Below are 22,803 nucleotides of genomic sequence, written 5' to 3' on the forward strand. Positions count from 1 at the left end.
ACACTTGCACAGTTTTCTTGTTTTTGTGCTCAATTGGGAGCACGGATTGAACTATGAGCTATGATCTAAGGCTTGATCACAAACTGATTACACCCTTGTTGAACACCAGTTATACACATGATGCGCGCAGATATTGTTATCTATTTATATGTATTACACTTGATTTCTCACCGACACGCAAGTGTTGACGTTTTATTTTAACATGTGTTCAGGTTTGCTGTAGCTGTTTCTGGAAGCTTGAGGACACATAGGATGTTTTCTTTCTTTTGGACCTAGTTTAAAATGTAACAAGACAAGTTTATGTTATTTGAATATTTTAAGTTATGATATGATTTATGTTACTTTATGTCATGTTCTGCGCGTGCGCAATGAAATGTATTTATTAAATATTGACACCCAAATAGTGTCGCGAGTAATGAAACAATACGTGGCGCCCCGATGTATAATCCGCCATCGGTCGGGGTGTTACATATTCCCCCCAGTAGATGGGGTTGTGGTTACCGGAGTTTCTTTAACCATCTTTCCAGAAGTTTGAAAAAACTGAAAATGAAGTTCTAACTTTTATGCACGGATGGCGCCAATGAAGAAACACTAATTGACCCTGGGCAGATTACGGATAATCTGGGGGTTAAATAGATGTTTCCCACGAGGGGTTAGACCCGGCAAAGATGGTTCTTCTGATAACCTGCAAAACAGACACTGTGAGCTCGTCACTGAGAAGGGGGGGTACCTCCTTGTGACCACCCTCCGGCGTGAGAATCAGACTAGATTGCTCTTGAATATAAGTGTATATTAAGAGATTGCTAGAGAAGATAAGATAATGAGATATCAGATAATGTCCTTACCATTCCAAGGTGTTGGAGTATTTATAGCCGAAGGTAGGTTTCCAAGAAGGTACAGCCGGCTGAATAGTATTCCTGTTCTACCAACAGTGGGCTACGCACAAGCCATGCTGGTTGGTGGATAGGCTGCGGCCGATAGTGACAAGGCCGGCTGTATACTGTTCCTTTACTGCCGGCTATGCACTGTTCCACCAACTGTAGGCTACGCACGTCCCACAGTGAGGGTTGGTGAGTAGGCAGCGGCTAATAGTGACAAACAGTACTAGAGGGTGCTCCTCCTCGTACTGTTGTCGGTGAGCTGTCACCCTGTGATTGGTTCATGGGCTGTTTTGGTCAGATCGTCTATTTTGCCCATACCTTGGCAGGTATAGTACAAAAGATCTTCCAGAAGCATACGGACTGGCTCATTTGGGCGGGAGTATTCCCGCCTTGCTCATTCCTTCAGGTGACATTACTGAAGTATCAAGAGTTAGTGCCTTGTGCGTGTAACCTTGCTATTAGTGCGGGTAGCCTTCCCTGATGGCTTGTATCCGCAGCTGCGGGAACAAGCGGGGTACTTCACCATTGGGAGGTTTTCCCTGCGGGAATAGCTGGCGTACTGCGCGTAAGGTCTTCATCTCTGGGCATGGTGGGTCCTGCGGAAGCAGTTGGTCCTTGCGCAGACGTCCCTCTTCAAGGTGAGTCTTGCGGGTCCAACTGGGCTCTGCTGGGACCTACCTCTTCAGGTTCATTGTTAAAATTTGCAAGTTTTAACCAATCTACAAAACATGTTTCCGAAAAAAGTTTCTACCTACTAAGTAACATTGTATATTTGAGCAAGTTGACTAATACATCTTGATAAAAATAACCAACAAGATAAGATAAACAACCCTATTAACTGCACTCACTTAGAATAAGAAGAAAAATAATACAAAGATGTATTTTAACATCCCTTTCAACTTAATTCTCAAAACAAATCAACCGTATATAATTTGATATATAATATTTTTTGTTCTTCTAGTTTAAATAACTCATTTATTAGACATTGTTTTGGTCAGCTTTGTACATGATTTAAAAGCACGTGCAGTCGTCCCACACTCTCATGTTTCCTCATTTTATCATGTATTTCGCATCAGCTTTTTTTTTATTTTTATTTCAGTTTCTTCCCATTTTATCTCTAAAAAGCATGGCGTCGTCCCATTTTTCTCTAGTTTTCCCCAGTTTGATTTAGTTTTAAAATACAAAAATTCTAATTATTTTAAGTTGAAATTAATATTGAACAATATGTAAAATTAAAACTAAATTCTCAATAAACTTATTAGACATTAAAATAACAATAAAATTGCAATAACTTAACAAAATTTATGTTATTAAACGATACTTATTCATTAGTTAACTAGTTTGAGGCCCTACAATATTTAATAAATAATCAGTATACAATAAACAATAACCCGTTAAACACTATTAATACACGTTGTACAATAGTCTTTAAAACAAATTTAAATTAAAAGATAATTATGAATATCAAATGTTTGAAAAAAAATATGAAGTAAATATTAAATTAACAATTTTTGAAGCAAAAATTTTAAGAATGGTGACTATTATTTTAGTATTATAAATTTGTTAAAATGGTGAGGTTTAATGTAGGAGTGACATGTGCCAAAATTTGTAGCATTTTAGAGAGTATAGATAACAAAGTACATAAAAACACTATTCCCAATTTCATCGACTTTTAACTCCCGCTTTCACTTGTAGCTTGTGCTTATCACGAGCGTTAATTTGTATCATCATATTTTGTCATTTTGAATAAGGTTGGTCCGCGTTACGATGATATGTTGATCCTCTCTCTCTCTCACACACACACACAATAGCTGAAAACCCATTGCCAAAAACCCGACATTCGTTGGTCCATCTGATCCAAGGCTTCGAAAACATGGACTCGGGCCTTTGCCAACCGCACTTCTTCGTAGCTCCATGTTCATGGCGTTCTTCTAATTCTCAGTTCAGGAACGGAATTTGGATTTTTTGTGATTGTAAAACAAAAGAAGCCCCCAAAGTGATTATACACCTAAAAAAAAGCACTAGCTAGTTATAAAAAATATCGATTATTTGCTTTAGTGGTTAAAGCACGTTGTTGTTGAATATTTTCGGTTTCGCTTGTTTAATTTGTTTATCACATGATAGAAAATTATTACCTAGCTACCTAGCTTACATTCATGATATCTTAATCAAACCCCAGCAAATTAAAATGAGATGTAAAATTCTTTGATTTTACTATCATCTACAATTCCCACATATACAATTTTTATGCCTAATTATATGTATTAATTTTCCCAGGGGTTGGTGGCAAGTGGGAGAAACAAATCTTCTTAATCTCAGGTTCCGGGTTCGAGTCCCTAAAAGTAAAAGTAAAAGAAATTAACAAAATTATTTGAAATCTTTTAAACGTTTTGCTAAATATATATGTCAATGATCACAGGTTATGACATATTCTAAATACTAAAGAACATAATCAAAACCTTAAAAGCGAAGATAAATCCTTTCAACGAGTAACTTAAGCAAGATTTTTGGCCTTGTCGATGGTTATTCTAAGTGCATTATGTAGATCCACGTAGGTAGCATACCATGTCCATAGATACGAACCCCATGGGAATTGTTCCATGCGTCCACATCGCTTCATTTGCCCTTAAACCAATCCTTGATCATTAATAATAAGCATACGCGAATCACGTGCTATATCATCTAAATGATGTTTAAATACCCGTTTTAAATGTTTTAAGGATGTGTTGAGATCTCTTATGAAAACTCCTTATAACTTTTCAATAAGTTACAACAGTGTAACTTATTAACTTTTCCCTCTCACATCACAAGCAATCCCAAACAACTTATTCATTTTCAAAAAGTTAATAAATTATAAGTCCGATCTTCGCCCTACGTTTATTATCTCCTCAAAATTTGCTTTTTCAGTACTATTCAATGGAGTGGAAACCCAAGTTTAAGTCTGTGTTTTCTTAATATGAATGGGTGATATCTTAGGATGGACTAAAAGAGGAAATGCTCTTAGGGTTGTTATTTTAGTCCATTTATTTCAAAAAAAAGTTAGTGTGATTCTTAATCAACAATAAGAATTATAATTTATAAATATTGAAGATCTTTGTGCATAAAAACAAATATTCAATTCCATTCTCTGACCATCTACTCATGTTCTTATCCCTTACTCACTTCACATTATCTATAAATTATACATTAACCGTTAATCAGAACCGATACTAGTATTAGGGCTGTTCACGAACCGAACCGAACGCGGGCATGCTCATACTTGGTTTGGTTTGAAAGCGAGCCGAACCGAGCGGATTGAATTTAAAGAAACGAGCGAAATCTTTATGCTTGAACTTGGTTTGGTTTTGAAACCGAGCGCCTTGGTTGGTTTGGTTTTGCTTGATTTCGTACAAAGTTTTCAATTGTAAATTTCTAAAACTTCAAAATAACATTAATTCAAGACTTTCAACTCTAAATTGTCTAAACTTTCACCTTTAAAATGTTTAAAACTCATAGTTAACAATAAAACATATATATAAAACGAGTAGCTATGGTTTAAATTTGGACTTTGAATTCAACACAAAAGAGGGAAATTTTAAAAACTTTAAAAAATAGTATACTTTTATATAAATACATAAAGTTTATATATAAAACTAATATATAAAAATTAATTCGAGCAAAATGAACCGAACCAAACCGAGCGAGGCTTTGCTCGTGCTTGGATTGCTTTTAAACCGAACCGGGTCGAACGGCTCACTCGCAAACCGAGCCGAAATCGAACGAGCATTTTTCGAGCAAAATTCGAGCGAACGATGAACGAGCGGCGAGCGCCGAGCAGCTTGGACAGCCCTAACTAGTATTCATTTTTATGATTTTTAGTCGATTTAAAACACATGCGTCCTTCTAGACGTCAAAAATTTATTGTGGGTTCTCCTTGTGTTGCATAACAAGTGCTAGCATCATAACTAACAAAACCGAATTCCCAGGGCTTCATCTTGCCGGTTTTACACATTAACGGCGGCAATATTACGGTAGTGACACCCTAAGCACCCCCCCCCCCCCCCCCAAAAGTAAAACACTTGTATGAATCTAACCTTTTTACATTAATCATAACAATATTAAACAAAACTGTTAAAAATTATAGCACAAACATGAAAGCAACTAACACAAAAAGGAGAGATGAGATTAATGACAAAAAAAAGTACCAAATGTATAGTTTGTTACAGAATAAGGAATCAAACCTCCCTATAATCAGTCAAATATAACTAGAAACAAGACACTGAAAAACAATAAAATGTCAAAATAATAATAATTATTATTTTAATAACATAGTCAACATTTCAAACAAGACCTACACAACTATGTCCATTTCAACAAAATTATACTTCACTTTCACTTCACTGTACACCACTTTTAGTACACAAAAGCATCACACCATTTTCATTCGGAAACCGCAATCTCTTGATCCACCCGCCAATAATTACTATCATTAAACTCTTTCGACTCGTTATCCGTCTCTTTTTCACCTTCACTAGGTGTCACCTTTCTTTTTAGGGCGCCCGCTTCCCCCACAACACCCTCTTTTAGGGCTTTATCCATTGCCTTTTCAGACCCGTCTACTTCCACCCCGACAAACTCAACGTCTTCTTCAAACAGCGAGGGTGTTGACCCGTTGGATTGAACCGATCCCACCCCCACTGGAGTCTCGATGTCGAGATTAGGGGTGCTATCGTAATCTTCAAATGGGTTCACTCCCGACCCGACAATGGGTTCGTTCCATCCCACCCATTCAGGCATGGGTCGGTCAGCAAATAGGTCTTCATTGTCGGTTGACTCAAATTTGAAGAAGTCAGCATCGGGCGCACTCGTTTTTTCGTTTGAAACGTAATCTTCACTGAATGGGTTTGGGCTTCGAGTTGGATTAGAATTGATCTCGTCTAAATCGACCACCACGTCATCGTCTTTACCGGGTGAAGATTCGTTCAAGTTAATCTCGTCCATGATTTCGGGTGGTGACGTGGCTGTCATTGATGTGTCACCCATCTTATCGTCTTGGAATGCAAACCAATTTGAATTTGTAAACAAACTGCAAGAAAACCATGAGTAAATGATTAATGTGCTATTACAAAATAAACGTGTAAAAGATAAAAACATGACCGAATGGACCGTTGAAACTTACCTGCCTTGGTCATCACCCAACCTTAGAGATGATATGACAACTTCAGCAGATTCATCATCTATGTAACCCTCCTGCATATCAACATTTATAAAAAATAATTATACATGTATCGATATTAATTAATTGTAACTACTTCCTAGATAAATTCAAACAGGATTCACTGGTTAACTTATAATATTATTACCTCATCACCTTGACCAAGAGTTTCGTGTCCCTGCAATCAGAAAAAGAAAATATTATTAACGGATTATAAATTTTGAAAATAAGTATAAAAACACCTTTAAAATACCTCGACACCTTCGTCATTATCATAAACATTGTATCTAAATGCTTGGCTTAAATTATTTGCTAAAGCAGCAACATCATAATCTCGGTCATGATTAATGTCATCTTCATCACTATCCCTATTTCTGTCATGTATTGACGTTGGTCGACTGAAAATATATACATGTTAAGATAAACAGTTATTAGCACCTTGAAATAAAATAATAAAGTATCATTTAGTATAATAAGGTAAAAGTTGAAGCACAATAAGGCTTATTAGACATGTAAACAAACTGAACATTCAGTGAACCGTTTAGTAGGAAGTTCGTTAATGTTCATATATTTAATAAACGAATGAATAGGAACAAAAGTTTTTGTTCATTTAGCACATGTCAAAATCGTGAATGTGTGTTTACGTTCGTTCATCTGAATTCGTTTTGTTTATGTTTGTTTGTTTGCGTTCATTTATGTTCATTACTTAGGTTTGTTTAAGTTTGATAGTTTACTATGTTAATATATTTACTGAATTTTTTAAGACCCGTTAGAATTTAGTCTAGTTTTAATAACTTTGTAGGCCAAACACATTCATGCCTCTAATTGGTTTTAGCTCCGTTATGTCTGTTCATCAATGTTCAGTTATGTTCGTTTATCTGCGTGATCCGTTTGTTTGTACTGTTAAAAAACGAACTTAAAAGAACACGAACATATTCACTTTATTGTTCGCATTCATTTGGTTTGTTTACAAGCATAAGGCTTATGCTTGTTTAGTTTACACATATTCAATGCATAATTCATTAAAAAAATGGTAACGTACCCACAAACCCATCGGTACACATTTTCAACCATATTTCGCTCTTGTAGAGCAGTAGCCTGCCATTCATTCCATTCACTACTTTCCTAAATCACAAAACACGTTTTTATTACATAAATAACAGATAATATGCAGAAAGATATAACCAGCAAGCACGATTCGAATGATTTATAATGCATATAGATATAAAAGAGATATCTTTTAATCGATAATTACATAAATAACAAACACACCTGAACATGAATCTGAATGCGGGTATCAGTATTCGTTAGCTGCATGATTTTGTTGGCAATACGCATAATATGTCCAAGGTTTCCAAGTCGCGGTGGCTTTCTGCCAGGAGCCAGTAACGTAGGCTGCATGATTTAAAACATATATATTATTAAAACTTTTAAAAGATTATCTGTTATTTAACATAAAGTGTAACAGTTATACCTGATTAGGTTCTTCAGAAAGGACGGGATTATTATCAGTTTGAAGAATCTTGGTCAACAAATCACATCCTTGAAACAGATGGTCAATGATTGTATTGTTTGTGCTTTCTAAGCAGGAAAATATTATACTCTCGATATGGTGGTGTAAAGCACTGTTATATGGGTACCTTCATTGGTTAATAATAAAAAAAACTGTTAAAATATGGCATCAAATGAATATTAGATCAATATGAATTCTACCATTGTTGACCGTTTGACTTACTCGAAGAAAAGGTCAATAACTCTTTGTATAGTTCCAGAGCTGATTAATTCCTTTTCTGCAATTTCATTCCCGGTTTTCAATAAAACTGCAATGAACTCCACAATCTGCAAGCAGACAATATCATATTAGAAATGCATTGAGAGATGAGATGGCAATTTAGACCTGTGTTGACTTTAAGTTAGTATGTTAACTTTGAGTTACTTAAGACTTTCATTTTTCTAACAATCTTACACATACAATGAAATAGCAAAAGTGTCACAAAATTCTAACAAACTCAAAGTCAACACAGGTCACAAGGTCAACACATTGAGTAAACTAACCTTTAGACGATGCTTTCCAAGAGGCGGCTTCAACTGGCCATATGTTGTTGGCAAGATTTTGTCATCTAGTGACACATTCAATAACATCAACAAGTCACCTGAAATATTTAACATGTGATAAAAAAAATCATACACCGTGATATGCCTAACAAACCAAACTCAATTAGCACAATTACCAGCAACTGTGAATATCAATCCCATGTGCATATTCGTTCGTGAACTTTTACCAAAAAAACGATCAAACACGTACAGTTGAACAAACGAGGATTTTTTGCCAGTGTTTGTTCGCTAATAAAAATGAGCGAGTTTGTGGTCGTTTATGTTCGTTCGTTGCTAACAAACAATTCACAAGCGTAAACGAACGAGCATAACTGAACATTAATACTCCCTCCGTACCATTATAAGTGTCCTAGTTTGACTTTTCAAGTCTTTCTTTTGCAACCTTGACCGTAAATATTTTTATTCGTGTCATATAATACTTGATGAGAATTATATCAATGTAAAATACATTTAAAACACAATCCGTTCATATATTTTACATCAAGTATTATATAACACAAACAAAAATATTATCGGTCAAAGTTAAACAAGAAAGACTTGAAAAATCAAACTATGACACTTATAATGGGACGGAGGGAGTAAACAAACATAACCAAGCTAAAACCAATTAAAAGTAAATGTGAACCACAATGTGTTGGGCCTAAAAAGTTATTCAAACTAGACTAAATTGTAATGTCCCTAATAAAAATGAATATGTTAACGAACATAAACAACAAACTCTGAGCATAAACAAATTCGAATGAATGCACGTTCACAAACATAAATGAAAGAAAGACGTGTTCATGTTCATGTTCATTTGTTTAACTAACTGAACAAAAAGTTTGTTCATGTCAGCTCATTAAATAAACGAACTTCCCAGTAAACGGTTCACTGAACATGTGGTTTGTTTGCAGGCCTAATTGCATGTACAAACTCACCAAGTTTAGGTAACATTGCTCCTACAGTCTCCTGGTTGACTTTCACAGGTGCCTCGTATATATGTTGACCTCGAAAAGAATAAAATGGGGGCGAGGGAGCCGATCTTTTTGGATCCAACAAAGATATACAAACGCACAATGAGCTAACAAGTCCAGATTTTGAATGTGAATCATCCAACACATGACCAAAAATCCTTGAAACAAAACTGTAAAAAAAATATAAAAATATAAGAAGAAAACTTTAAATAAGTATACATACTCTAAAGAACATATAAAATAATAAAACAATAAACAGAAATTCCATTATATGACATCATACAAACCTTGGGGTAGAAAGCTTAGAGGCAAGTGGAGATGACATGTTTCTAGTTATAGTACATAAAGTTTCTGCTGCATTAGCATGTACTTCAGGAGTGCTCTGAAACAATTTCAAAGAATAACAGTTAGAAAACACATTCAATATACAAAACACGTAAATTACTAAATATGTACATTAGACATGTAAGTGAACCGAACGTTCAGTACTGCTAGGTGGGAAGTTTGTTTAGTTTGTTTATTTAACAAAAAAATGAAAATGAACACTTTGTTTGTTTAGTTAAATGAACGAACATGAAGACATGTCTTGTTCATTCATTTATGTTCGCAAAAGTTCATTTACGTTCCTCAAGTTCGTACATTTACGTTCATTTATGTTGATTTGTTTTAAAATTTATTAATACTTTTAGGGCATTATAAATTATTGGGGATTTTCGAAAATAAAATAAAACCAGTTAAAACTTAGAAAGTTTTATTAATTTTCAGGTCCATCATATTGATGTCCGTTCGATTGTTTGCTAACATTCGTGAACTATTTGTTTATACTATCAACGATCGAACATAAACGAACACGAACACGCTCATTTTCTTAACAAATGAGCATGAACAAGAAACACTGTTTGTGTTTGACCGTTTAAAGTTAAACCAACGAACACGAACATGCCCCGGTTGTGTTTGTTTGTTCATTTACATGCCTAATGTACATATATTAAATACGCGGTTGTACTCACTGATGGGCTCAATTTATCCACAATCATTTCCAAAAGATTGCTATCTGTTAACCACTGCATCACATCCACTGTATCCGAATACATATGATCATCAGCACCAACAAGTCTTACCAAAACCTCCATGATTGATGTAATTCCAATTAAATCAACCAGCTGTTGAAAAACTTGTTGATGGGCCTGTTTCCATGTAAAAATGTTAAATAAATAGCTCTTTAGTATTATCAATCTAAATTGTTAGTATTGGTGCTAATGGTAGAGAAGCTTGAAACTTAGTAAAAGTGTGGTGATTGATTCAGAAAAGAAAAAATGTGTATTTAAGAATGAAAGTAAAGGCTGTAATATTAAAGAAAAATAATTATTTTGAGTGTATATTGATTCTTTGTAGAGACAATTAAGCAGAACATGAATCAAAATACACCATCAAGCATAGAAAAACTATACTCACTTGAACATAATTCATAAGTGGAACCGTCTTCCGCAACATGAGACATATCACAAACTACAACACCACATAACTTCTCAAAACAATGGTAGATGATAACAGAAAATAACAACAAATAGTAATAATACTAGCAGTACTCAATGCAAGAAATATCTAGCAATAAAGAACATACCTTGCTGAAATACCCCGCCAGCAGGGCGCTATGAGAACGATTTGGTTCCAGAAATGAGAAAAGTAAATTCATCAGCTGCAAATTTTTGGTTGAAAGAGAGACATCATGTTAGACTGAATGTAATCATAAGGAGCTTATGTAATTACTCAATCTATGAGATCGATATCACCGATATATCGGGATATATCGGTTATCGCATAGTTACCTAATTCGCGGTTCGTTCCGGTTCGGGTACGCAACTCACTAATGGTAGTGTATTCGGTTCGGAGGGGGGGGGGGTGGTAGGTTCATTTCAGTACAAACCGGTACGTTGTACCATGTAGTTCGGTTAGATATACCCAAATAAAAAAATAGCTATTTATAAATTATATAAATATTGTTAATTTCATACCTTTATAAGTTTAAAAACCAAAACGTAAACTAATGAAAATATAGGGGGGCAATTAAAACCCATATTCGCTGAGCCAACGTCAACCAAAACACTGATTTTGTTTCACTGGAACACCGAATTCGTTCAATTGGAACACGAATTTCGTTTAACTGGAACACCGAATTCGTTCGTTTGGAACGACGTACCAGAGCGATTCGGAACGGAGCAAATTCCGATTGGGTACATCACGTACCAATTCATGGTTCGCGGCTCTTGTAGCGAATTCGGTAACTATGGGTTATTGGTCCCTTCTTAAAATATCAGTCAAAATATCGCTCAGAATATTGGTGCCAATAATGTCGGCGATATTGACCGATACTCCCGATATCAGTGTTTTAAGTCTTAATTATCACTTTTTAGTGTTCCAATGTTGAGTTTTAAAACTTAATCCGTTCCTATTTGCTACGATTGTTAATGTTTTGAAAGCTGCAAAAGGTTGATTTGTTAATGGCTGGAGAGTATACTGAATTATTAGTGTTATATGATATTTAAATTACCAATATCCCACCACGATAACCGATATCTCAGATATCGGTCCTTAAGAACAATATCCGATATTTTTCCTCATTAACTGCTTAGAAATACTAAATTTAACTCAAAAATTCAAAATACCTCCTCTTCTTCCACTAAAGTTTTGAAGATGACATCAATTTCGCATGTAAAGATCTCACAAGCAATGAAAGGGAACCTAAACATGTACAGAAGTTATTAGAAAGAACAAACTTTGCTCCAAAAGTTGTATACGGCAAGAATATCCAAAGTTAATGAGAAACCAATAATGTTCTGATATTCAAAGATTCTGCAAATGTTAAGTAATGACAATTGACATACTTGAAAATACGTTTGCTATCGGCATCCTCATGAGGCTCCTCTATGATGTATTTCAGCAATTGTTCAACCTGAGTTCTGTCCCGTAAGCTGAAAAACAAGCACTCTCTTAAATATTAACAACATACATTCTTGTCATTCTATTTGCAGTCTTAACTTATTAAACTTCAACGTGGTAAACATCAGCATAATGTAAATGATAAATTACTAAGATAAAAATTAAATTACAAGTTAATGAGACGACTATTCAAAGATTTGCATTCTTGAATAATATCTTCCTCATCCAAAAGCTCTTCCAATGTGAAACCTTCCTTGTCCAAGATAGACTCAACCTAAACATACAACAAACCATATCTTAAAAACAAGGTAAACAGTGTCAAAAATACACAAGACAAAATAAAACTGGCTCGATGCAATTTTATACGAACGATTGACGCATTTGAGATTTGACCCTTGCATAACACACAAGATAAAGCCTAATAAATAAAAACAGTCTGAATTTCATTTTTCACTTACTAAGTTCACCTGGGTTAGGGATAGGGATGACAATGAGTCGGGTTTGGGACGGGTCTAGGTATTCCCAAATCCATACCCGATTACAAAACCCTGTCCCAGACCTGTCGGGTATTTATCGGGTATTTACACATCGGGTATCGGGCATTCCCGATTTCAGGTATACCCGTTGGCAAGAATTATCATACTTTGGTTATTGAGAGAACATTGAAATATGTAATAATCCATATACTGAAAAAAGAAGCTAGATACTAAGATAGCACAATTAACACTTTTATGAGTTTATCTAAACTGATTTAGAAACCGAAGATTGAATACTAAAAGTATTGAGAGGATATTTTGGCAATTAAATTTTGATATGAAAAAATGGAAACTGAAAAGTCATGTCTCATGGATTAACTTTTTTTGAACGAAAACTCATTTGAAACAATGGAAAACTGTAAACTATTAAATATAGCATGTTTAGAATATTCCATATATATATTATGGGGGGGGGAAGTTAACGTACAAATGAAATTAACGTGCTAATTGTGAGAATCAAATAGAGTAATTATATACACAAGTAGAGTAATTATGTAATTACATAATTACTCTATTATAATTACTCTACTTGATTCTCACAATTAGCACGTTAATTTCATTTGTATTTGATCCAAACTCTATATATTATATATATAAAGAATATGTCAGGTACTTCGGGTATATAATCGGGTAAGCGGGTCAATGTTATCGGGTAATCGGGTATATTATAAATCCCATACCCGTCCCAAACCTGCAAAAAATTTCAAAACTAATCCCAAACTCGTCCCAATCCCTAATGGGACGGGTATTGCCCGTCCCAATTATATCAGGTTTCGGGTATTTCCATCAGATTCGGGTTTCATTGCCATCCCTACCTGGGCTCCACTATTAATCTAAATTATCCTTCTTAATTAAACTTGATTATTATGTTAAAGATGTCTTCCACGAACTACACTATCCAAGGTCAACGGCTCAAGCACAGTAAAGATGCAAATTTTATTATTCCCAAATCGGAATTCAATCGAGTTCATTAAAACGAATAACTCTACAAATAGCTCACACATATTAAATACCAAACTTAACTACTTATAACCTATTAAATTAAATACAAATCATCATCAATAACATCCTTAATCACGCAACCAAACCGGCACCTCACGAATCACCAATTCACCACAGCCACAAGCTCTAACAACTCCAACAATCAATTAACCTATTAATTAACGTCATCACCGCACTATACACAACCTAAACAACAGGATCAATTTCAAAACCAATACAAATCAACTGACAATTAACACATAGATAAAAGACAAATCATATAAAATATGTCTTTCACGAACTACATGGTCCAAGCTCAACGACTCAAGCACAATAAATAAGCAAATTAAATCATTCCAAAATCCGAATTCAACTGAGTTCACCTACATTAATAACTCTCAAAATAGCTTAAACATATTAAATACCTTAACTTAACTGCTTAACATATTAAATCAAACACAAATCATCATCAATCACATCCTTAATCACATAAACCAAACCAGCATCTCACCAATCACCAATTCATCGTAGCTACAAGCTCTAACAACTCCAATAATTAATTAATGAACCTATTAATTAACATCATCACCACACTATACACAACCAAAACAACATGAGCAATTTCAAAATCAACACAAAATCAAAACAAATCAATTGATAATTAACACTTAGATAGAAGACGAATTGTGTTAAATATGTCTTCCGCAAACAACACAATCCGAGGTCAACAGCTCAAGCACAGTGAAGACACAAATTAAATTATTCCAAAATCCGAATTCAACCGAGTTCAGTACCATTAATTGTTATGATGTGGTCTCCGATCCATCATGGGTCGGGTCCGGTTTAGACGAATAGACAGAATTAGGAGATTAAGCTGTTTGAGTTTTGGCCAAGCCCAAAAGCTCTAATCAGGCCCAGTTTAGTTAAAGGGTTAAACCCTAATTGTCTAGTCTATATATTCTCTCCTGTACTTGTAAGTTGGTATCACTCAATAATAAGAAAACCCTAGTTATCGACAGTGGACGTAGGTCATACACCGTGACCGAACCACTTAAATCCTTGTGTCTCTTTCGTTTATTCTTTCGGTTTTACTATTGTATTCGTGTTTGTGTGTGACTCCGAACCTAACAATTGGCATCAGAGCCTGGTTCTCGATTATACACACAGTTCCGCCGCCGCTGCTCCGCTGCTACAGTTCCACCGCCGCTGCTACAGTACCGCTGCCGCCGCTACAGTACCGCCGCCGCTGCTACAGTTCCGCCGCCGCTGATTAGGGTTCCGCAGCTGCTGGTTCGTTTTTTCTGATCAGTTTCCAGTCCTTTTATTCCTTGGGTAGTTTGGTTGTTTGCTGTAATCAAAACTCAGTTTGGATAATGACTGAGGACGGAAAGATCAAGATTGAGAAGTTTGATGGTCAGGATTTTGGATGGTGGAAAATGCAAATTGAGGATTTGCTATGTCAGAAAGACTTAATGGAAGCACTAGAAGAGAGGAAACCGGAAAGTATGAAAGATGATGAGTGGAAGGTACTTGACAGAAAAGCCATAGCTGTTATTAGACTCTCACTAGCTAAGAATGTGGCATTCAATATTGTAAATGAAACTACCACGTATGGTCTTATGAAAGCCTTGTCAAATATGTATGAAAAGCCTTCTGCATCAAACAAGGTATTTCTGATTAGACAGCTAGTTAACACCAGAATGAAGAAAAGGGGCATCTGTTACCTCTCATGTTAATGACTTCAACACTATTATTTCTCGTTTGTCTTCTGTTGATATCAAGTTTGATGATGAAGTTCAAGCGTTACTATTGTTATCCTCGTTACCCGAAAGTTGGTCAGGGACTGTTACTGCAGTTAGTAGTTCTTCTGGGAATACTAAGCTTACTTTTGAAGGAGTCCGGGATTTGATTTTAGGGGAGGACATAAGAAGAAGGAATTCTGGTGAGACATCTAGTTCTATATTGAGCACCGAAGGGAGAGGTAGGAGAAGAGAGAAAGGTAATGGCAGGGGTAGGTCAAAGTCTAGAAGAAGAAGTCAGTCAAAGCCGAGAAAAGACATTGAGTGTTGGAATTGCAAAGAAATGGGGCATTTCAGAAACCAATGCCCTAACCCCTCAATTTCAAAAGAAAAGAAAGAATTTAAGAAGGAAGTTAATCTGGCCACCGGTTCAGATGATTCAGAAGGTTCAGAAGAGACTCTTATCTGCTGTGTTGAAGAATCAACAGATTCATGGATTATGGATTCTGGTGCATCTTTTCATGCCACTTATAGCACGAAGAAGATGAAGAATCTCCGAACAGGTAATTTTGGTAAAGTTCGTTTGGCTAATAATCATGCTGTTGATATCACGGGGATGGGGGATATTGAACTAAAAACTTCATTGGGCACCTCATGGACTCTAAAGGATGTTCGGGTCGTTCCTAGCCTTAGAAGAAAGCTAATTTCTGTTGGGCAGTTAGATGACCAAGGATATGATGTTATGTTTGGTGGGGGTAAATGGAAAGTTGTGAAAGGGAATCTTGTGAGCGCCAGAGGTAAAAAAAAGGGCACTTTATACATGGTTGAAATTCCAGCTGATGGGGTAAATGCAGTGACCAGTGGACCGAGTCAGTCTAGTTTGTGGCACCAACGACTCGGCCACATGAGTGAAAAAGGGATGAAAATGCTCGTTGCTAGAGGAAAAATTCTAGAACTGAAGAAGGTTGAATCTGAATTTTGTGAACCATGTGTTTTCGGTAAAAAGAAGAAAGTATCTTTTGTGAAGACCGGAAAACAACCGAAAGCTCAGAAATTGGAGCTTATTCACTCTGATGTCTATGGACCAACTTCAGTCTCTTCTTTGGGAGGATCATACTATTATGTCACCTTCATTGATGATTCGACACGCAAGGTATGGGTTTACTTTCTTAAAAATAAATCTGATGTTTTTAATACTTTTAAGAAATGGAAAACTGCTGTTGAATTGGAAACTGATTTGAAGGTGAAATGCTTGAAGTCGGATAACGGTGGTGAATACGTTAGCAAAGAATTCCGTGATTATTGTGAAGAGTACGGTATTCGGATGATCTTTACAGTCCCTGGCACTCCTCAACAAAATGAAGTGGCAGAACGAATGAACAGGACGTTAAATGAAAGGGCAAGGAGTATGTGACTTAATGCCGGGCTTCCAAAGACGTTCTGGGCAGATGCAGTTAACACTGCAGCTTATTTAATTAACCGGGGATTGTCAGTACCGTTGGGTTTCAAGACACCAGAAGAAGAGTGGAAAGGTAAAGCTGCAGATTATAAGCATTTGAAAGTCTTTGGGTGTAGCGCTTATGATCTAGTGAAAAATGACAAGCTTGATGCTAAAGCTAAAAAATATGTTTTCATTGGATATGGGTCAAACGAAATGGGCTACAGGCTTTGGGATTTAGAAAGCAGAAAAGTAGTCAGAAGCAAGCATGCAACTTTTAATGAGGCTGAGTTATACAAAGATAGAAACACTTCAAAATCAAGGGTTCAGAAAGAGCAGGTTGAATATGAAATTGATGCTCAGAAAAAGACAGTTGAGTCAGCTACCGAACCCGAGACAGAAACTGAAGAAACCACAGTTCCTGAATTTGAAGATGATGATATTGGTGGAAATGAAGAGTCAGAGGGAGTCTCTGACAGTGGGAGTTCAGAGTCTGAGGATGAACAGTCTCCACAAGAACCTGACCCGCCTCAGCACTGGGTTAGGAGGTCCACCAGAGTTTCTAAACAGCCGGTACGTTACAAACCTTCAGTTAATTATCTCCTTTTAACTGAAAATGGTGAGCCAGAGAGTTATTATGAAGCACTTAAGTTGAAAGATTCGCTCCAGTGGGAGCATGCTATGAAGGAGGAGATGAACTCTTTGAGTAAAAACCAGACATGGGTTTTAACCAAGTTTCCACCAGATAAAAGAGTTCTACAGAATAAATGGGTCTATAGAGTCAAGGAAGAACATGATGGGTCTAAACGATACAAAGCTCGTTTAGTGGTCAAGGGTTTCCAGCAAAAGAAGGGAATTGATTATAATGAAATATTCTCTCCAGTTGTGAAAATGACCACCATCAGATTGATCTTAAGTATTGTTGCTGCAGAAAATTTACATCTAGAGCAATTAGATGTTAAGACAGCATTTTTACATGGTGATCTTGACGAGGAGATCTATATGGCACAACCTGAGGGATTTCAGGTTGCCGGGAAAGAAAAATGGGTCTGCAAATTGAAGAAAAGCTTGAATGGTCTGAAGCAGGCACCTAGGCAATGGTACCTAAAGTTTGATGATTTTATGGTGAGAACTGGGTACAAGAAATGCGAGGCCGACCATTGCTGCTACTTAAAGAAGTTTAAAGGCTCATATATCATTCTACTTCTTTATGTAGATGATATGTTAATTGCAGGATCTGATATGAAGGAGATTCGCAAGTTGAAGAAACAGTTGTCTGATGAATTTGAGATGAAAGATCTTGGTCCAGCCAAACAGATTTTGGGGATGAGTATATCCAGAAAGAAAGATGGCTCCATAACACCATCCCAAGAGAAATACATAGGGAAAGTGTTAGAAAGATTCAGGATGAATGATGAGAAGACTAAACCGAGAAACACACCTTTGGGAAGTCATTTCAAACTTACCAAAGACCAGTCTCCCAGAACAGAGGAAGAAAGAACAGAGATGGCTAAAGTTCCGTATGCATCTGCTGTTGGCAGTCTCATGTACGCCATGGTTTGTACACGGCCAGACATTGCTCATGCTGTCGGGGTAGTTAGTCGTTTTATGTCGGATCCGGGAAAGGAACATTGGGAAGCGGTGAAATGGTTACTCAAATACTTAAAGGGTACTTCTAGTTTGGGGTTATGTTTTAAGGGGAAGGATACAATTCTCAGGGGTTATTCAGATGCTGATCTGGGTGGATGTAAGAAGACGTTTAAAAGCACTACTGGTTATGTTTTCACAGTTGGGGGAACAGCAGTATGTTGGATGTCCAGACTTCAGAAAAGTGTTGCTTTATCAACCACTGAGGCAGAATATATGGCAGCAGCCGAAGCAAGTAAAGAATTAGTATGGTTGAGAACTTTTCTTGAAGAGTTGGGAAAGAAACAGGCAGAGTTCTTCTTATATTGTGACAATGAGAGTGCAGTGAAACTTGCGAAGAATCCAGTCTATCATTCGAAGACTAAGCACATCGGGAGGAGATATCACTTTGTCAGAGATTTGATCAGTGATGGTGTTTTCAGTTTGAAAAATATCTCAGGTGCTAAGAATCCAGCAGATATGTTCACCAAGCCGGTGATGCTGGATAAGCTGAAGCTGTGCAGAGCTTCAGCAGGCCTTCAGGAATAATGTTGAGAAGGCGAAGGGTAACTAGGAGGTGCAAAACCAGATGGGTTTTATTTTACATGTACAAGGCAATGCAGGTGAAGACATTTTACGTCTCCAAATGGGAGCAGGTTGAAATGTTTGACGCATCCAAGTGGTGGTTTAGAGAAGATGTCTCGAAGCCCAAGTGGGAGATTGTTATGTTGTGGTCGCCGATCCATCATGGGTCGGGTCCGGTTTAGACGAATAGACAGAATTAGGAGATTAAGCTGTTTGAGTTTTGGCCAAGCCCAAAAGCTCTAATCAGGCCCAGTTTAGTTAAAGGGTTAAACCCTAATTGTCTAGTCTATATATTCTCTCCTGTACTTGTAAGTTGGTATCACTCAATAATAAGAAAACCCTAGTTATCGACAGTGGACGTAGGTCATACACCGTGACCGAACCACTTAAATCCTTGTGTCTCTTTCGTTTATTCTTTCGGTTTTACTATTGTATTCGTGTTTGTGTGTGACTCCGAACCTAACATTAATTACTCTCTAAATACCTTAGACATATTAAATACCTAACTTAACTACTTAAAAAAATTAAATCAAAAACAAATCATCATCAATCACATCCTTAATCACACAAACCAAACCAGCACGTCTAACCAATCACCAATTCAACATAGCTAAAACCTTTTAGCAACTCCAATAATCAACTAACCTGTCAATTAACATCATTACCACACTATACACAACCTAACAACAGAATCAATTTCAAAATCAATACAAAACAAATCAATTGACAACTAACACATACCTAAAAGACGGACCATGTTATATTGTCCTCTGCAAACTACACAATCCAACTATCCGAGGTCAACGAAACAAGCACAATAAATATGCAAATTAAATCATTCCGAAATCCAAATTCAATCGAGTTCAATAATATTAATAACTATCAAATAGCTTAGACAGATTAAATACCTAACTTAATTACTTAACCTATCAAATCAAAATCATCACCAATCACATCCTTGATTACACAAACCAACACAACATCTCACCAATCACCAATTCACCATAGCTAAAACCTCTTAACAACTTAAATAACTAATCAATTAACCTATTGATTACAACCATCATCACACTATACACAACCTAACCAATAGGATCAATTTCAAAATCAACACAAAATCAAAACAAATCGACATTTTACATATTAATAAAAGACAAATTGTGTTGAATATATCTTCCGCGAACTACACAATCCGAGGTCAACGGCAAGCACAGTAAATATGCAAATTAAATTATTCCAAAAACCGAATTCAACTGAGTTCATTTAATAACTCTGTATATAGCTTAAGACATGTTAAATACCTAACTTAACTCCTTATAACCTATCAAATTAAACACAAATCATCATCAATAGCATCCTTAATAAGACAAACCAAACTGGCATCTCACCGAGCCAGCCAATCACCAATTCACCATCACTAGAACCTCTTAACAAATCCAATAATCAATTAACTAACCTACTAATTAGCATCATCACCAAACTATACACGACCAAAACAACAGGATCAATTTCATAATCAAAACAAATCAATTGACGATTTACATATAGATAAAAAAAACAAATCGTATTTAATATGCCTTCCGCAAACCACACAATCCGAGGTCAACGGCTCAAGCACAGTAAATATGCAAATTAAATTATTTGGAAATCCAAATTCAATCAAATCAAGTTCATTAACATTAATAACTCACTAAATAGGTTAGACACATTAAATACCTAACTTAAGTACTTAACCTATTGAATTAATAACAAATCACAACCTTAATTATACAAACCAAACCGGCATCGCACCAATTCACCATAGTTACAAGCTCTTAACAACTCCAATAATCAATTAACATATCAATTACAAGCATTACCACACTATAAACAACCAAAACAACAGGATCAATTTCAAAACCATTACCAAATCAACTGACAATTAACACATAGATAAAAGACGAATCGTGTTAAATATCTCTTCAGCGAATTACACAATCCGAGGTCAACGCCTCAAGCACAGTAAAGACACAAATTTAATTATTCCAAAAAAATAATTCATCAAGTTCATTAACATTAATAATAACTCCCTAAATAGCTTAGACATATTAAATACCTACCTTAAGTACTTAACCTATTGAATTAATAACAAATCACATCCTTAATTATACAAACCAAACCGGCATCTTACCGAGCCAATTCACCATAGCTACAAGCTCAAACAACTCCAATAATTGATCAATTAATCTATTAATTACAATCACTACCACACCATACACAATCTAAACAACAGGGTCAATTTCAAAATCAATACAAAACCAAAACAAATCAACTGACAGTTTACATATAGATAAAAGACGAATCGTGTTAAACATATCTTCTGCGAACAGCGAACTAAACAATCCGAGGTCAACAGCTCAAGCACAGTAAATACGCAAATTAAATTATTCTGAAATCCGAATTCAATCAAGTTCATTACAATTAATAACTATTTGAATAGCTTAGACAGTTCCGCATATTAAATACCTAACTTAACTACATAACCTATCAAATCAAAAACAAATCACCATCAATCACATCCTTATTCACACAAACCAAACACCAATTCACCATAGCTAAAACCTCTTAACTCCTCCAATAATCAATTAACTAACCTATTAATTAACATCTTCACCACACTATACACAACCTAACCAACAGCATCAATTCCAAAATCAACACAAATCAATTGACAAATTACAGATAGCTACAAGCTCTAACAACTCCAATAATTAATCAATTAGTCTATCAATTGCAATCACTATCACACAATACACAACCATAACAACAGAATCGATCTCAAAACCAAATCAATTGACGATTCACACATAGATAGATAAAAAACAAACAAATCGTGTAATTAACAATCGTAACGTACCGGTGAAGAAGCAGATAGAGCTGTGAGGTGCCAAAACATGTTGAATTTAGAGTGATTGTAGATCTGCAAACCCTAGGTTGGATTGAGAATTGGACGGTGCGAATCGGTTAATGGTGCGGATAGGAACAAAAACCCTAGGTTTTGGGGACGAAGAAAGAAAGGAAAGAGAAGAGTGAGATCGATTAATTTGAGAGATGAAAGATATTATTATTATTATTATTATTATTATTATTATTATTATGAGGAGCTTCCGAAAGTTTTGTTTTGGTTTCAGGATGAGAGAGAGAAAACGAAAAAAGAGTGTTTGGGTTAACGGAGCAGGTTACAGAAGGACAAACACAGAGACAGCCACCCCTTAATCCGTTAGATTTCGGTTAAATCTCATGTGCTAGATGAGTGCCGTACTCGGTTTAAGTCTCGTGAGGTTAGTATCCCTAGAGACATAGTTGCAAAAATCCCGACTAGGCATCGATTGATCCTTGATTAATCGCTAGTCCCTCTTTCACTGATTAATTTTGGACTAGTCGGCCAATTAATCGGTCAACGGTCAAATCTGGCCAAAATAGACGGTTTTCGACGATATTCCGACCAAAATCAATGGTTTCCGGCGAGATTCCGACCCAAATCAACTATTTTCGGCGAGATTGTAGAAAAAACTAGCGGTTTTCAGCGAGATTCCAACCAATTTCTGGTCAAAATATGTTTGTGTATGTATAAAACTGAAAATTACAAATAAAAATGTGTGTGTATGTATAAAATTGAAAAATATACATTAAAGTCCGACCCGGTTAATCCCGATTAATCGCTAGTCCCCACACCATCGCCCGACTACCGACTAACGATTTTTGCGACAATAGAGATGCATAAATAGGGTTTTTTTAAATATTCACTTCCGGGCATGGAACGGGGTTCGGATCTA

The 22,803-nt window shown here is 36.0% G+C and overlaps 1 protein-coding gene across 1 annotated transcript; it reads right to left on the reverse strand.

The window, feature by feature from the left end:
* Positions 1 to 5,099: 5,099 nt before the first annotated feature.
* LOC143606219 (uncharacterized) lies at positions 5,100 to 22,214 on the reverse strand. The gene is made up of 18 exons (XM_077082058.1): positions 21,885 to 22,214; positions 12,254 to 12,357; positions 12,029 to 12,115; positions 11,810 to 11,885; positions 10,768 to 10,842; positions 10,599 to 10,652; positions 10,154 to 10,330; positions 9,431 to 9,525; positions 9,108 to 9,313; positions 8,131 to 8,228; positions 7,811 to 7,914; positions 7,550 to 7,715; positions 7,348 to 7,470; positions 7,118 to 7,200; positions 6,329 to 6,473; positions 6,224 to 6,253; positions 6,040 to 6,110; positions 5,100 to 5,946 (listed from the first exon to the last, which is right to left on the reverse strand). The coding sequence occupies exons 1-18, from the start codon at positions 21,921 to 21,923 to the stop codon at positions 5,301 to 5,303; spliced, it is 2,379 nt and encodes a 792-aa protein (XP_076938173.1). The 5' UTR covers positions 21,924 to 22,214; the 3' UTR covers positions 5,100 to 5,300.
* Positions 22,215 to 22,803: the final 589 nt, after the last annotated feature.

This window comes from Bidens hawaiensis, unplaced genomic scaffold, assembly GCF_021521415.1.
Source record: "Bidens hawaiensis isolate Kalapana, Puna unplaced genomic scaffold, B.hawaiensis_p1.1 tig00073602_1, whole genome shotgun sequence".
Taxonomy (NCBI): Eukaryota; Viridiplantae; Streptophyta; class Magnoliopsida; order Asterales; family Asteraceae; genus Bidens; species Bidens hawaiensis.